The 14,186-nt window shown below is 53.4% G+C and overlaps 1 protein-coding gene across 3 annotated transcripts in view; it reads right to left on the reverse strand.

Moving 5' to 3' along the window:
• PCSK6 (proprotein convertase subtilisin/kexin type 6) overlaps nucleotides 1-14,186 on the reverse strand; it is a 52,883-nt gene that overhangs the window by 35,767 nt on the left and 2,930 nt on the right. For all 3 annotated transcript variants that reach the window (XM_070400640.1, XM_070400639.1, XM_070400641.1), the window contains exon 2: nucleotides 2,865-2,969. In XM_070400640.1, the coding sequence (XP_070256741.1) occupies nucleotides 2,865-2,969 (105 nt within the window). The remainder of the gene's footprint in view (nucleotides 1-2,864; nucleotides 2,970-14,186) is intronic.

Consider the following 14,186-nt stretch of genomic DNA (forward strand, 5'->3'; position numbering starts at 1 on the left):
TCAATGACAGGCTCTGGAAAAAGCCCAGCGACGGGTCCCGGGCCCTGAGAGCAGCCGGGCCTGCACTCCCAAGGAAGGCGCTGAGCAACACAGCGCTTCGAGCCCTGGCTGGTGTGCTCGGTGGTTAGCGCCTCGGCCCACGCACTGAAGGGTCCCGAGTTCCATTCCTGCTCAAGGGCACGTCCCTGGGCTGCAGGTTTGACTCCCGGCCCAGGTCAGGGTGCGTGCATGAGGCAACCAATCCGTGTGCCTCTCTCACATCAATGTTTCTCTCACTTTCTCTCTCCCTCTCTCTTTCTGCCTTCCTTCCACTCTCTCTCTAAAAATCAATGAAAAAAATATCCTCTGGTCAGGATTTTTTAAAAAAAACGAACACAAAGAAAGTACTTTGAGCCCAGCTGGTATGGCTCAGTAGTTGAGCCTCAACCTATGAACCAGGAGGTCACAGTCGGATTCCCGGTCAGGGCACAAGCCCGGGTTGTGGGCTCGATCCCCAGTGTGAGGGGTGCGGGAGGCAGCTGATCCATAATTCCCTCTCATCATGGATGTTTCTATCTCTTTCTCCCTCTCTCTTCCTCTCTTTAAAGGTGAATTGAAAAAAAAGAAAGTACTTCGAGCAAACTGGCCTTTTATTTATTTTATTTTTAAAAATATATTTTTATTGAAACATGTTTTTATTCCCAGAGAGGAAGGGAGAGGGAGAGAGAAGCATCAATGATGAAAGAGAATCATTGATCGGCTACCCCCTGCCCTCCCCCGAGTGAGGATGGAGCCAGCAACCCGGGCATGTGCCCTTGACTGGGAATCAAACCTGGGACCCTTCAGTCTGATGGCCAATGCTCTATCCACTGAGCCAAACCGGCTAGGGCAAGGCCTTTTAAATTTAATTTTATGTTTTACCATTTTGGTAAAAAAAAAAAACAAGGGAGAGGAATTAAGAATGTAAGGAGAACCGGTGACGAAAGCTGTCTGAACCCTTCCTCCTCCTATTTTGACAAAAGGACGTGCTATCAGTACTTCTGGGAGGCGGGGGGGGCGGGGGGGGGGGGCGCTGTAAATTCCATCCCTTTTCGAGGCACTTGATACATACGATGGGGACTGGAGCTCATTACAGTGAAATGCTGCCTGCGTTCGTTTGACCGACCTTTACCCGCAGCTCCATAACATTCATTCCCACTTCGGTCACCCCCACACGCCGGCGGCTTGGCGTTCCCAAGCCCCTCGATAATCTTACAGCGTCTTTGCCTTTTCGTAATCCTGTTAACAACACAGCTCTCCACCTGAGACACGGTTGCAAAAAAGGCTTGGCCGCCCTGGCCGGTGTGGCTCAGTGGTTGGAGCGTCAGCCCGCAGACTGAAGGGTCCTGGGTTCGATTCCGGTCCAGGGCAGGTACCTCGGTTGCAGGCTCGATCCCCGGCCCCGGTCGGGGCACCTACCAGAGGTAACCCATCGGTGTGTCCTCACATCGATGTTTCTCTCGCTCTCTCTCTCTCTCTCTCTCTCCCCCTCTCTTTTCTGCTCTCTCTATAAATCAATGGGAAAAATAACAACAAGAACATTTCATTTTCCAAACTGAGCTATCAGCCGTGAGAGTGCGTGCACACTTTGGGGGGAACAGCCTGAATTTAATCAGAACGAGGAGGAGGAGTGGCGATGAGTCGGACTGACAGCGAAGGGGCTGGGTCTGCGTGGAAACCGGGCGGTTTCCCCAGAGGCTGCCCGGCCCTGCTGTCCATCACGCTCTCCGGGGCTGAACTCCGCCAGACACAACAGGCAGCGGTGGAACGCCCGGCCACTCCTTCTCTCTTTCCTCTTTATTGGCTCCAAGGATGCTCCAATAGCGGCCCTGCCAACAGTCTATCCAGAAGTCCTGTAGCCCGGCTGGTGTGGCTCAGTGGTTGAGCACTGACCTAGGAACCAGGAGGTCACGGTTCCATTCCCGGTCAGGGCACATGCCCGGGTGGCGGGCTCCATCCCCACTACGGGGCCTGCAGGAGGCAGCCGATCCATGATTCTCTCTCATCACTGATGTTTCTCTCTCTCTCTCCTTCTTCCTTCCTTCCTCTCTGAAATCAATTAAAAAAAAAAAAAAGAAGTCCTGTAGAAAAGGGATGTTTATTGGAGGAATCCTAAATGCCAGGGCCTTTGCCTGGGAAATCTTTTCTTACTCTCATCTCCTTCCTTCGAGGACACAATTGGCAATATGTTGCCCGCACACTCAAACTGAATATAGCACTTTACTTTTATTTTAATACTAGAGGCCTGGTGCATGAAATTCGTGCACGGGGTGGGGTGCTGGTCCCTCAGCCCGACCTGCACCCTCTCCAATTCGGGAGCCCTCAGGGGATGTCCTACTGACGGCTTGGGCCCGCTCCCCATGGTTCTGTGCTCTCTGCGGGGCCTGCCTGCTCCACGCCACGGGGATGGCCAAGCAGGCCCTGCTGGGTGCTGCCTGCGGGCGCGCTTGCCTGCTGGGCTCACGTTGCCGGGGTGACGCCGCCAGCGTCCTGCCCCGGCTGCTATGGGCACCACCATCTTTGTTGTGGAATGATGGTTAATTTGCATATTACTCTTTTATTAGATAGGCTTTTTTTACTTGATTTCAGAAAGGAAGGGAGAGGGACAGAGAGAGAAACATCAATGATGAGAGAGAATCCTTGATCGGCTGCTTCCTGCACACCCCACACTGGGGATGGAGCCCGCAACCCGGGCGTGAATCTCTCTCATCATTGATGTTTCTGTCTCTCTCTCTCTCCCTCTCCCTTCCTGTCTGATGTCAATAAAAATATATTAAAAAAACAAAATAACAAAACAGCCAGCAACACCCTAGGCACCCACCCTGCCCAGGGAGCGGGGGCTGTACCTGGGGGTCCATTCGCAGGAAGGTGTGAGGGCCTCTGCTGCTCAGGGTTGACCTCTTGAAGGTCTTGCCGTGATAGAAGTGGTAGTAGTTTTCCAGGTTCCCGATCTGCAAGACAAGAAACAGGACGTCAGTCGTGAATACAGTCCTCCAAACGGTTTCCAAAAGCCCGCATCCGCCCGGCCGGCCGGCGTGGCTCCGTGGTTGAGCGTCGACCTAGGAACCAGGAGGTCACGGTTCGATCCCCGGTCAGGGCACTTGCCCGGGTTGCGGGCTCCATCCCCAGTGTGGGGCGTGCAGGAGGCAGCCGGTCCAGGATTCTCTCTCATCATGGATGCTTCTATCTCTCTCTCCCCCTCTCCCTCCCTCTCTCTGAATTCAATAAAAACATCGAAAAAGCCACACAAAACCCTGCAGCCCACAAAAGCCTTCTGGGACCCTAAGAAGGTCCTCCTGCTGCAGGTCAGAGGCAGCACCCCCTTGGACCTGCACCCTGGCACTTGGGAGACGTGAATGGGTGTCCACTCAGGGTCACGCGTCCCCGAAGCAGCTGAGCGAGTGTCACGCCAGGTCTACACCAAAACACTCCTCCGTAAACAAACCGCGTGCTCCCCACCCCTCGGCCGAGCGGGAATCTCTAAGAACGAACAGTCGCTCCGTCCGCTCCAGGGCTACGCGGGAGCCAAGGAAAGCACGCGGGTCCGGCGTGGGGGACTGGGCAGAGGTCAGCTGAGCACATCGCACTCCCCGGGGGGTCCCTCCGTTCTGAGGGGGCGGGGGTCCGAGGAAGCCTGGGGAAAGGATGTGGCCTGGGGATGGACGGACGGACGGACGGACGGCCCTCCCGGGAGCAGCCACATGCCCTTGTGTGTGACGAGACGACCCCTGCATGTCAGGTCACTGCTCTCCGAAGGCCTCTGTCTTGCCCTTTACTGGCTGCTGGAAAGAGCCCGGCCGGCGTGGCTCGGTGGTTGAGCACCGACCTATGAGCCAGGAGGTCGGTGGTTTGATTCCCGGTCAGGGCACGTGCCCGGGTTGTGGGCTCCATCCCCAGTAGGGGGCGTGCAGGAGGCAGCCCATCACTGATTCTCTCTCATCACGGATGCCTCTATCTCTCTCCCCCTCCCCCTTCCTCTCTGAAATCAATAAAAATATATTCAAAACAAACAAACAAAACAGCTGTGGCACCAAACAAGGAAGGGGCAGGCGCCAAGGCGGGTGGGGGAGAGGCCCAGGTTGGGGTGTTTACAGGAAGAGCCAGTTTTTTTTGTTTTTTTGTGTGTGTTTTTTTCCCCTGCAAATACGAGGACAGCCAGCTTCATTGGTCCTCCCTGCCCAGGCAGGTCAGGTGTGAGGCAGGCCGGAGGACTGGATCAGGGAGGGGGCCCGGCCGGCAGGGTGGCTGGAAGAGGGGAGAGTGGGGGGGGAGCGATTACTCCTCGGTGACACCACACCCTTTCGTACGGTCCATACAGAGCGGGGCAACAGTAGCTCTGTTGCCCAGTGGTTAGAGCGCCGGCCCTGGCACTGAAGGGTCATGGGTTCGATTCCCGGTCAAGGGCACCCACCTGGGTTGCAGGTCCCATCCCCGGCCCCGGTCAGGGTGGGTCAGGGTGGGTGTGTGCCTGAGGCAACCAGCTGATGTGTGTCTATCGGTTTCAGAGAGGAAGTGAGAGGGAGAGATAGAAACCACCCATGGATGTGCTTCTCTCACATAAATGTTTCTCTCCCCCCCCCCCCCCCCCACTTCTTCCCCACCTTCCTGAAGGAAGAAAAAAGACGACGCGGCACTTTTTTCCGGGCCCCGAGGAGCGGAGGGGGAGAGCCCTAACGTATTGATCCCCTTTGATCGCAGCGAAGGCGCTGAGGCGCAAAGGATTCCACCCCAGATGACATCCGATCGTTCCAAAGGTCCCCCCGCCCGCTCGGGCCTCCGATGGACGTGACCTCAGACGCAGGTGCAGTTCTGTGAGCTCTGCAGTCAGCAAGCTGGGGTGGGGGTGGGGGGGGAGGAACAGGGGGCGTGGGGCCAAGCACATACTTGGGTCGGGACACAGGAGTCCCGCCCCGGCCGCCCTCCCCGGCCAGCAGGGCGAGAGCCGCCCGCCTGCCTCCGGGGAACAGCCGATAAGCAGCCGGGAAAGGTCCCAACTCAAGGTCTCAGCGATGACTGTTCGCTGTCTCGCTCCCTGGCCTGCCCTTGGCCCAAACAGATGTTCTGCTGGTGGTTGCTGTTCTGTTTTGCTTTTTAATAAAAATTTTTTCTAGTTATTAATTTGAGAGAGAGGAAGGGAGAGAGTGAGAGAGAAACATTGATGGGGTGTTCCACTCATTCATGCACTCACTGGTTGATTATTCTTTTATTTATTTTTATTCTTTTTATAGATCTCAGAGAGGAAGGGAGAGGGAGAGAGAGAAACATCTGTGATGAGACAGAATCATGGATCAGATGCCTTGTGCACGCCCCCCACTGGGGATCGAGCCCTCGACCCAGGCATGTGCCCTGACGGAGGATCGAACCCTGACCTCCTGGTTCCTAGGTCGACACTCAACCACTGAGCCACACCAGCCGGGCTCCATTTTCTTTTTAAAAAAATTTTTTTAGCCCTAACCGGTTTGGCTCAGTGGATAGAGCGTGGGCCTGCGGACTGAAGGGTCCCAGGTTCGATTCCAGTCAAGGGCATGTACCTTAGTTGCGAGCACATCCCCAGTAGGAGGTGTGCAGGAGGCAGCTGATCGATGTTTCTAACTCTCTATCCCTCTCCCTTCCTCTCTGTACAAAATCAATAAAGTATATTTAAAAAAAAAAAAAAAAAAAAAATTTTTTAATTTAATAATTTTACAGAGAGATAGAGGGGAAGGGAAAGAAAGAATCATTGATGTGTTGTTCCACTCATTCATGCATTCATTGGCTGATTCTCGTAAGTGCCCTGCCCGGGGATCGAACCGGCAACCTCGGCGTATCGGGGCGTGATGCTCTAACCCACTGGGCTCCCCGGCCAGGGCCTGACACGGATGTCCTGAGCCCTGTCTGCTCGGGACCTCTGCAGCTTTTGGGGAAGAGTCTGTCTCAAAGTCGCAGGCGGCGGAGTTCAGTTATATAACGTTACGGATCCCCGGCGGGGGGCGGGGGGGGGGGGCGCTGCTTAAGAGAAACACGACTAATTAGCCCATAAAAACCGACACACCAAATGAATTCCGTCCTGCTCTGGCGACTTCCGCCCGGAGAAAGTTATAAACACACGGCGGATGGCCACGGAACCTATATTTAGCCGGCGCGGGGCTACCTGGCATTTATAATTAAGGAGGTCCAGGGAGAGAGAGAGAATGGGCAGTTTGTTGTTGTTGTTTTTTTAAAGCATTAAAAAAAAATTTTTTTTTTTAATGAAAAAAATTAAAACCCCTGCTTCCCATTTCGCTCACACAGACACAGGGCAGCATGCTCTTACTGCGGTAATTAGAATGCCGACCCCAGCGAGGATGCTTGCCTAATTTCCCGGTCTCCCAGATTTGCCTTCTGCAACACGCAGTCCCCCCCACCCCACCCCGGAGCATGTAATTAAGCTGCTGGACTTCCTGCGGGTTCCTGAAAAGGCCTTCATTTCGACAAAGTTCATTTTCTCTTCCCCGAAGCCAGAGGGGGCGGGCTTTGGAGGAGGGAATTGACTTACGTACCTGGCCTCACCCTCTACCTTTCACGTCCGCAAAGGGCCCACGTGTGACAACCTCCACAACCCTCGTGCTGGAGATCTTCCTTCTGTTTGTTTTTTTATTCATTTTTAGACTAGTGGCCCCGGTGCACGAAATCCGTGCACATGAAAAGGGAATTAATGAGAGGAAATATTTTAATATTGCTATTTGCCCTTTCTCCATAATAGAAGTGTCAGAGATGAAAGAAAATTAGTAAAATGTATAGGAATATCCCCCTCCTGTCAGAGTCTGGGGCACGCCTCGGGACCCAGAGTCAAGTCCCCGCCCAGCCGCGTGCGCCTCGAAATCGCGAGAGACCCAGACCCGGCCGGCCCCACCCCCGTCAGCCCCGCAGGGTGGGGGAGTGCAGCCTCAGGTCCCTGGGCCCTGGTGCGAGGGCGAGACGACCATTTGCATATTACCTCTTTATTATATAGGATTTTTATTGATTTTGGAGAGGAAGGGAGGGGGAGAAGGAGAGGGGGAGAAACGTCAATGATGAGAGAGAATCATGGCTCGGCTGCCTCCTGCACGCCCCCTCGTGGAGATCGAGCCCGCAACCCGGGCCTGTGCCCTGACCGGGAATCGAACCGTGACCTCCTGGTTCACTGGTCGATGCTCAACCACCGAGCCCACGCCAGCCGAGCAGGCTGTGGCTTTCCCTTCTGAGAGTGCCTTTAAATTCCTCACTTTAGGAAATCCTCACTCATTCATCAATCCATTCATTGCATCGCCTTCGTGTGAATCCAGCTTTGCTCCTTGGAGGGGCTGTGAACTTGGTGTCTCGTCCGATCAACGTGCTGTCTAAGGAAGCCGGAATCCCTGGTCTTCTAGGCAGGAAGTCCCGGCCGCCAGGAGAGAGCCGGCACCGTATGCCGATTTACATATTTTATCACATGCAGCACGTTTTTATTTTGCCAGCTCCCCTTAAAGCCCATTAAGCACTTAATTGGTTTGACTTCCTCGTACAACCAGGACATTTTGTATTTTTTGCTTGCCTGATGCAATTACCATAATCTCTGCCTCTGCCTCTCCCTGGAGTCATCTTAACACTTTCTCCTTTAAAAAAAAAAAAAATATATATATATATATATATATATATATATATATATCGATTGATTTCAGAGAGGAAGGGCGAGGGAGAGAGAAAAACATCAATGATGAGAGAGAATCACAGACCAGCTGCCTCCTGCACGCCCCCTACTGGGGATGGAGCCCACAACCTGGGCACGTGCCCCTGACCGGGAATCAAACCGTGACCTCCTGGTTCCTAGGTCGACGCTCACCACTGAGCCACGCCAGCTGGGCAACACTTGCTCCTTTCCATTACTAAATATTTTATGTTTCTCTCCTTATTTTCTCGGACTCTCCCTCCAGAGCAGTGGTTCTCCACCTTCCTGATGCCGAGACCCTTTCATACAGTTCCTCATGTTGTGGTGACCCCCAACCTTAAAATTATTTTCATGGCTACTTCATCACTGTCATGTTGCTACTCTTATGAATCGTCACGTAAGTATCTGATAGGCAGGATGGATTTTCATTGTTACAAACTGAACATCATTAAAGCATAGTGATTCATCACAGAAACAATATGTAATTATCTATGTGTTTTCCGACGGTCTGAGGCGACCCCTGTGAAAGGGTCGTTCGACCCCCAGAGGGGTCGCGGCCCACAGGTTGAGAACCGCTGCTCCAGAGCAGGCCCTCCTCGACCGTTTTTAGGAAAATGCCCAGCCTCCTCTTGGTCCCTAAGCTCCCGGCTCACTGGGCCACTGTTCCCCGTTTTAGCTTCACGTGCCTTCATTCCTATTATGTGTTACGCGTTCCAAGTTTCATGTCCCTCGGGCGTTCATGTTAATAGAACCAGGAGAATCTATAAATAAGAGCAGCTTCGAGGAATAATGCACTCATTCTTCCCCCCGGCCCCTGCCCCCACTTCTCGTACGTGCCCTGAATTCACCGGGAGGCACGGTGCTCCTCGGAGGGACGCCTCACTTTCAGAAATCACCATTCAGGCCCTGGCCAGTGTGGCTCAGTGGGTAGAGCGTCAGCCTGCGGAATGAAGGGTCCCGGGTTCAATTCCCGGTCAGGGCACACCTCCGGGTTGCAAGCTTGATCCCCAGTGTGTGGGGCGTGAAGGAGGCAGCGATCGAAGATTCTCTCTCTTCCTGTCCCTTCCTCTCTGAAATCAATAAATATCCTATATAATAAAGAGCTAATATGCAAATGGTTGTTGCGCCCTCGTGCCGGGGCCAGGGGACCCCGAGGCCGCGCCCCCCCACCCCGCGGGGCTTGACGGGGATGGGGTGGCCAGGTCTGGGTCTTGTGCGATTTTGAGGCCCGTGCAGGTGGGCGGGGACTTGACTCTGGGTCCCACGGCGCGCCCCAGACTCTGACGGGAGGGAGATTTTCATATACATTTTACTAATTTTCTTTCATCTCTGACACTTCTATTATAAAGGGCAAATAGCAATATTAAAATGTTTCCTCTAATTAATTCCCTTTTAATGTGCATGAATTTCGTGCACCGGGCCACTAGAGAGTGTGTGTGCGTGTGTGTGTGTGTGTGTGTGTGTGTGTGTGTATTTTGTTGTTGTTAATCCTCACCTGATTGATTTTCAGGATTAGTGGAAGGGAGGGAGGGGGAGAGAGACAGAGAGAGAGAGAGAAAAGGAAACATCAACGTGAGAGAGACAATCAATTGGTTGCCTCCCACACTGGGGCCGGGGAAGGACCCTGCAACCCAGGTATGTACCCTTGACTGGGAATTAAACCCAGGACTCTTTGGTGGGTAGGCCGACACTGTAACCACTGAGCAACACTGGCCAGGCCGGGTGCCTGCTGGGGGACGGGGGCCCCTCCGTCCTCGGCGGGCAGGCCCGGGAGCTGCCGGCCTCCGCTGGCGTATGAGCTTTATGGGGATGCTTCTCCCCGGGGCTCAGTGCCTCTGCGCCCGGAGCACCAGCAAGTTACGGGGTCCCGGAGCCACCCTAATCCTCGGGGATGCCAGACCAACCCCGGAACACACCTCGTAAACGCCGCGGCCCCCGAGGCCAGATTCCACGGGGATTTCTTGGATGACGTCACCGGCCCCGTTCACTAAGCCCCTGGGCTTCGAACCCTCATCTCTAGACACGAATGTAAGAGGTCTCCGAGGGGAGTAGGCGGTTTCTCCCAAGTCTCCCCTGGCCCCACCGCAACCCTAAGAATCTTGTTGTTCTCTCGACATCTGTGGTGGTTGTTGTTAATTCTCACCCAAGGATATTTTCCCACTGATTTTTAGAGAGAGTGGAAGGGAGGGAGGGAGAACAGAGGAGAGAGAGGAGAGAGAGAGAGAGGGAAAGAGGAACATCGATACAAGAGAGACACATCTATTGGTTACCTCCTGAACATGCCCTTGACCAGGGCCGGGGATCAAACCTGAAACCCAGGTACGTGCCCTTGACGGGGAATCGAACCCACAACACTTAGGCGCCAGGGATGATGCTCTAACCACTGAGCCCACCAGCCAGGATTTTTCCAACATTTGATTATGAAACACTTATTGGTTGGACTCTTGCCTCTAAGCACCAAGACCCTGCCCCGTCCCGGGGAAGGCATACCACCGGCTCCTGCATGCCCCCTCCTGTGGATGAAGCCTGCAACCTGGGCATGTGCCCTGACCAGGAATCGAACTCGGGACCTCCTGGTCCAATCCATTGGACGATGCTCAATCCATTGAGCAACACCAGCCGGGCCCTAAGGATCTCTGAGCATCACTTCCGTGCCCACGGTACGTGCAGAAACACAACCCTGCGGCATCTGAGATCTTGCTTCCCAGCAACTGTCAGTGTGGGCCAGAATACTCTTCTATAAAAATGCCAAAAAACTTGCCCTAGCTCAGTGATGGCGAACCTGTGACACGCGAACTCATTTTTTTGGTTGATTCTTCTTTGTTAAATGGCATTTAAATATATAAAATAAATATCAAAAATATAAGTCTTTGTTTGACTCTGGTTGCAAATATCAAAACATTTCTATATGTGACACGGCACCAGAGTTAAGTTGGGGTTTTTCAAAATGCTGACACGCCGAGCTCAAAAGGTTCGCCATCACTGCCCTAGCTGGATTGGCTCAGCGGACAGAGCTTTGGCCTGTGGACTGAAAGGTCCCGGATTCAATTCCGGTCAGGGCACATGTCCAGGTTGTGGGCTCGATCCTCAGTAGCGGCCGTGCAGGAGGCAGGCAGCCAATCCATGATTCTCTCTCATCACTGATGTCTCTCTCTCTCTCCCTCTCCCTTCCTCTCTGAAATCAATCTATAATAATAAAAGCGTAATAGGCTAATTAGACCGGACAACCAAGCGACCTTCCGGATGTCCTTCCGGGCAACCTTCCGGACGAAGCCAGGGCGGAGCCCCTTGCACGAATTTTGTGCACCGGGCCTCTAGTAAAAATATATTTTTAAAAAGAGGAAGAGCCGAAACCGGTTTGGCTCAGTGGATAGAGCGTCGGCCTGCGGACTGAAAGGTCCCAGGTTCGATTTTAGTCAAGGGTATGTACCTGGGTTGCAGGCATATCTCCAGTGGGAGGTGTGCAGGAGGCAGCTGGTCGATGTTTCTCTCTCATCGATGTTTCTAACTCTCTATCTCTCTCCCTTTCTCTCTGTAAAAAATCAATAAAATATATTAAAAAAAAAAAAAAAAGAGGAAGAAACAATTATTTCCCCACTTCTTATTCCTCCGACTATGGAAAATCCTGTGGCCGGGCGGCTCAAATGCCATCGGCCGCAAAGCCTTCCGGAACTTCCCAGGTGACACCAGCCCCGGCCGCCTCCGTTAGCCTAAGGTCTCTGGATTCCGCCTCCATCCCTTTTGCAACAGTGACTTGGGTTCTTGTCGGCTGTAGGTTGTTCCCTGCCTTGTTCGTCTCCGAATCACACAGAGGGACCAGCCCTGGCCAGTGTGGCTCAGTGGATAGTGCGTCAGCCTCCAGACTGAAGGGTCCCGGGTTCGATTCCGGTCTAGGGCACGTACCTCGGTTACAGGCTTGGTCCCTGGCCCTGGTCCGGGCACGTGCGGGAAGCAACCAATCGATGTGTCTCTCTCACATCGATGTTTCTCTCTCTCTCTGTCTCTCCCCCAAAACGACGGGCGCGAGAAACATCTGCCATACACTGACACCAGGAGATTAATACGCGAAAGACAGAGACAACCCCCACCAGCTATGGAGATAAACAATAACCCGGTTGAAACATGGGCCAAGAATACACATGAGCAATTCAGAGAGGAATCAGAATGACTAATCACGTCATGAGGAGGCATTTAACTTCCAGGGTCTTCGAAAGCAAAGCGGATGCAAACAGCAAGCCCAGCGGGCGATCCATGATTCTCTCTCATCACTGATGTTTCTCCCTCTCTCTCCCTCTCCCTTCCTGTCTGAAATCAATAAAAAAAATATATATTTTGTTAAAACCACAGTCAATTCCAGGGAACGAGGTCCCAGGCGACTGCTATGCTGGGGTCCCCCTGTCCCGCCCGAGCCCCCGACACTCTGGTTGGAAAAGATTCTGGGCCGGGATTTTAACACCGGGCTCAGCCTCAGCTTAGGAAGACACGCTGTGGGCAGACGACAATTTTTTTGTGCTGACACGGGCGAACGCGGGGCGGGCTCACCTGAAATTCTGGGCCAGGTACGGCCCGCTCCGGAGCTATTTCAGGGAAACTACTGGAGGCAAGCTGAGAATCCTTTAAGGCTCTCACATCTCCCAGGCCCCCGGCATCCGGCCCGCCTGTGTCCAGGCTCAGCCTCAGAACCCACACCTTAGCTCAATGCAGGGGATAGCACGGGGCCCACCCGGCACCCTCAGGTCAAACATTCCAACACTCAGCCACCCAGCTGTGGGGACTGGGTCTGAGAGAATATCTCTCTCTCTCTCTCTTTTTTTTTTTTAATGTATTTTCATGATTTCAGAGAGGAAGGGAGAGGAAAGTAGTGATAGAAACATCAATGATGAGAGGGAATCATCGATCGGCTGTCTCCTGCACGCCCCCTGCTGGGGATCGAGCCCGCAACCCAGGCATGTGCCCTTGGCTGGAGTCGAACCCGGGACCCTTCAGTCCACAGTCCGATGCTCTATCCACTGAGCCAAACCAGCTAGGGCAATATCTCTTTCTTTTTTTTTTAAGAAAGAAAGTGGAGGGGAGAGGGAGAGACACACACACACACAGAGAGAGAGAGAGAGAAACATCGATGTGAGAGAGACACATCGATTGGTTGCCTCCCGCACGCGCCCCAACCAGGGCTGGGGATCAAGCCTGCAACCCAGGTATGAGGCGCCCGATCCATGATTCTCTCTCAGCATTAATGTTTCTCTCTCTCTCTCTCTCTCTCTCTCTCTCCCTTCCTCTCTGAAATCAATAAAAATATAATTTTTTAAAAAACCACCCCACTACAGATGAAGTTTGACATTTCCTTCCCTAGTTCCTCTCCCCCACTGCCTCCATGGTGCAAGCATTCGTAAAATCACACAGACTGGATTGGCCTGTTTCTTTTTAAAATCCGCACGCACAGGCCCTCCACCTGCACCCTGCCTTTCGCTCGGCGCCGTGCCGGAGTTATCTGTGCAGATGCGTATCTGCTTCATTCCTTTCCCATCGCCCTGAGCTACTCCACAGGGCGATTCGCTTTTCCCCTCAGATTCACCTTTCCCCTCCTCGACAGACGGGGGGTTAGACTGTGACTCCCACCACCTGCAAAGCGCCCCTGGACACTCCTAAACACGCCTCCCCGAGCGCCTGTGCGAGAAGGTCGCTCCTGGATATGAACTCGCTGACCCGACTCGACCTCCCGGTGGCCGGCCAGCTAGCTGACTCTCTCCAGAGTCCGGATGCCGCCCTAGGCGATGTGGCTCAGTGGATAGAGCGCCGGCCTGAGGACTGAAGGGTCCCGGGTTCAATTCCCAGTCAGGGCACAGGCCCGGGTTGCTTTGCGGGCTCGAGCCCCAGTGTGGGGCGTGCAGGAGGCAGCCGATCCATGATTATGATTCTCTCTCATCATGGATGTTTCTATCTCTCTCTCCCTCTCCCCTCCTCTCTGAGATCAATAAAAAATATAGTAAAAACGAAATGTCGCGATGCCACTTGTGGCACCTGAGCGTGCCCGCTGCTCTGTGCCCTGGCCAGCACTTGATGCTAACGTTTTCCCACGCTGGCCAATCGGAGAGGCATGAAACCGCGTTACTGCCTTAAACCACACCCACCCCAGGAACTCCCAGGGAGCTGGCCGCCCCTTCTCCTGTGTACTTATTATTTTATTTTTTGGTGAATCCTCACCTGAGGATATTTTTCCATTGCTTTTTCAGAGAGAGAGTGGAAAGGAGAGAGGAGGAGGTGGGGGGGGAAAGAGAGAGAGAGAAACATCGATGTGAGAGAAACACATCAACCTGTTGCCTCCCCCACACCCCCCCCCACCACCACCTGAATGTCTTATCTTCTCAGATGTTGCTGTGGTTAAAGGTATTGTTAACCAAGCAACCGCTCACCCCCCTTCACATGATCCCTGTAGTTAGTTCTGTCCTCTGTCCGTAGTGACATCTGATTCTTTCCTCTTTTTTTCTTCTTTTTTTTTCAAAATATATTTTATTGACTTTTTACA

This window comes from Myotis yumanensis, unplaced genomic scaffold (assembly GCF_028538775.1).
Source record: "Myotis yumanensis isolate MYYU_CA2020_CCGP unplaced genomic scaffold, mMyoYum1.0.hap1 SCAF_20, whole genome shotgun sequence".
NCBI lineage: Eukaryota > Metazoa > Chordata > Mammalia > Chiroptera > Vespertilionidae > Myotis > Myotis yumanensis.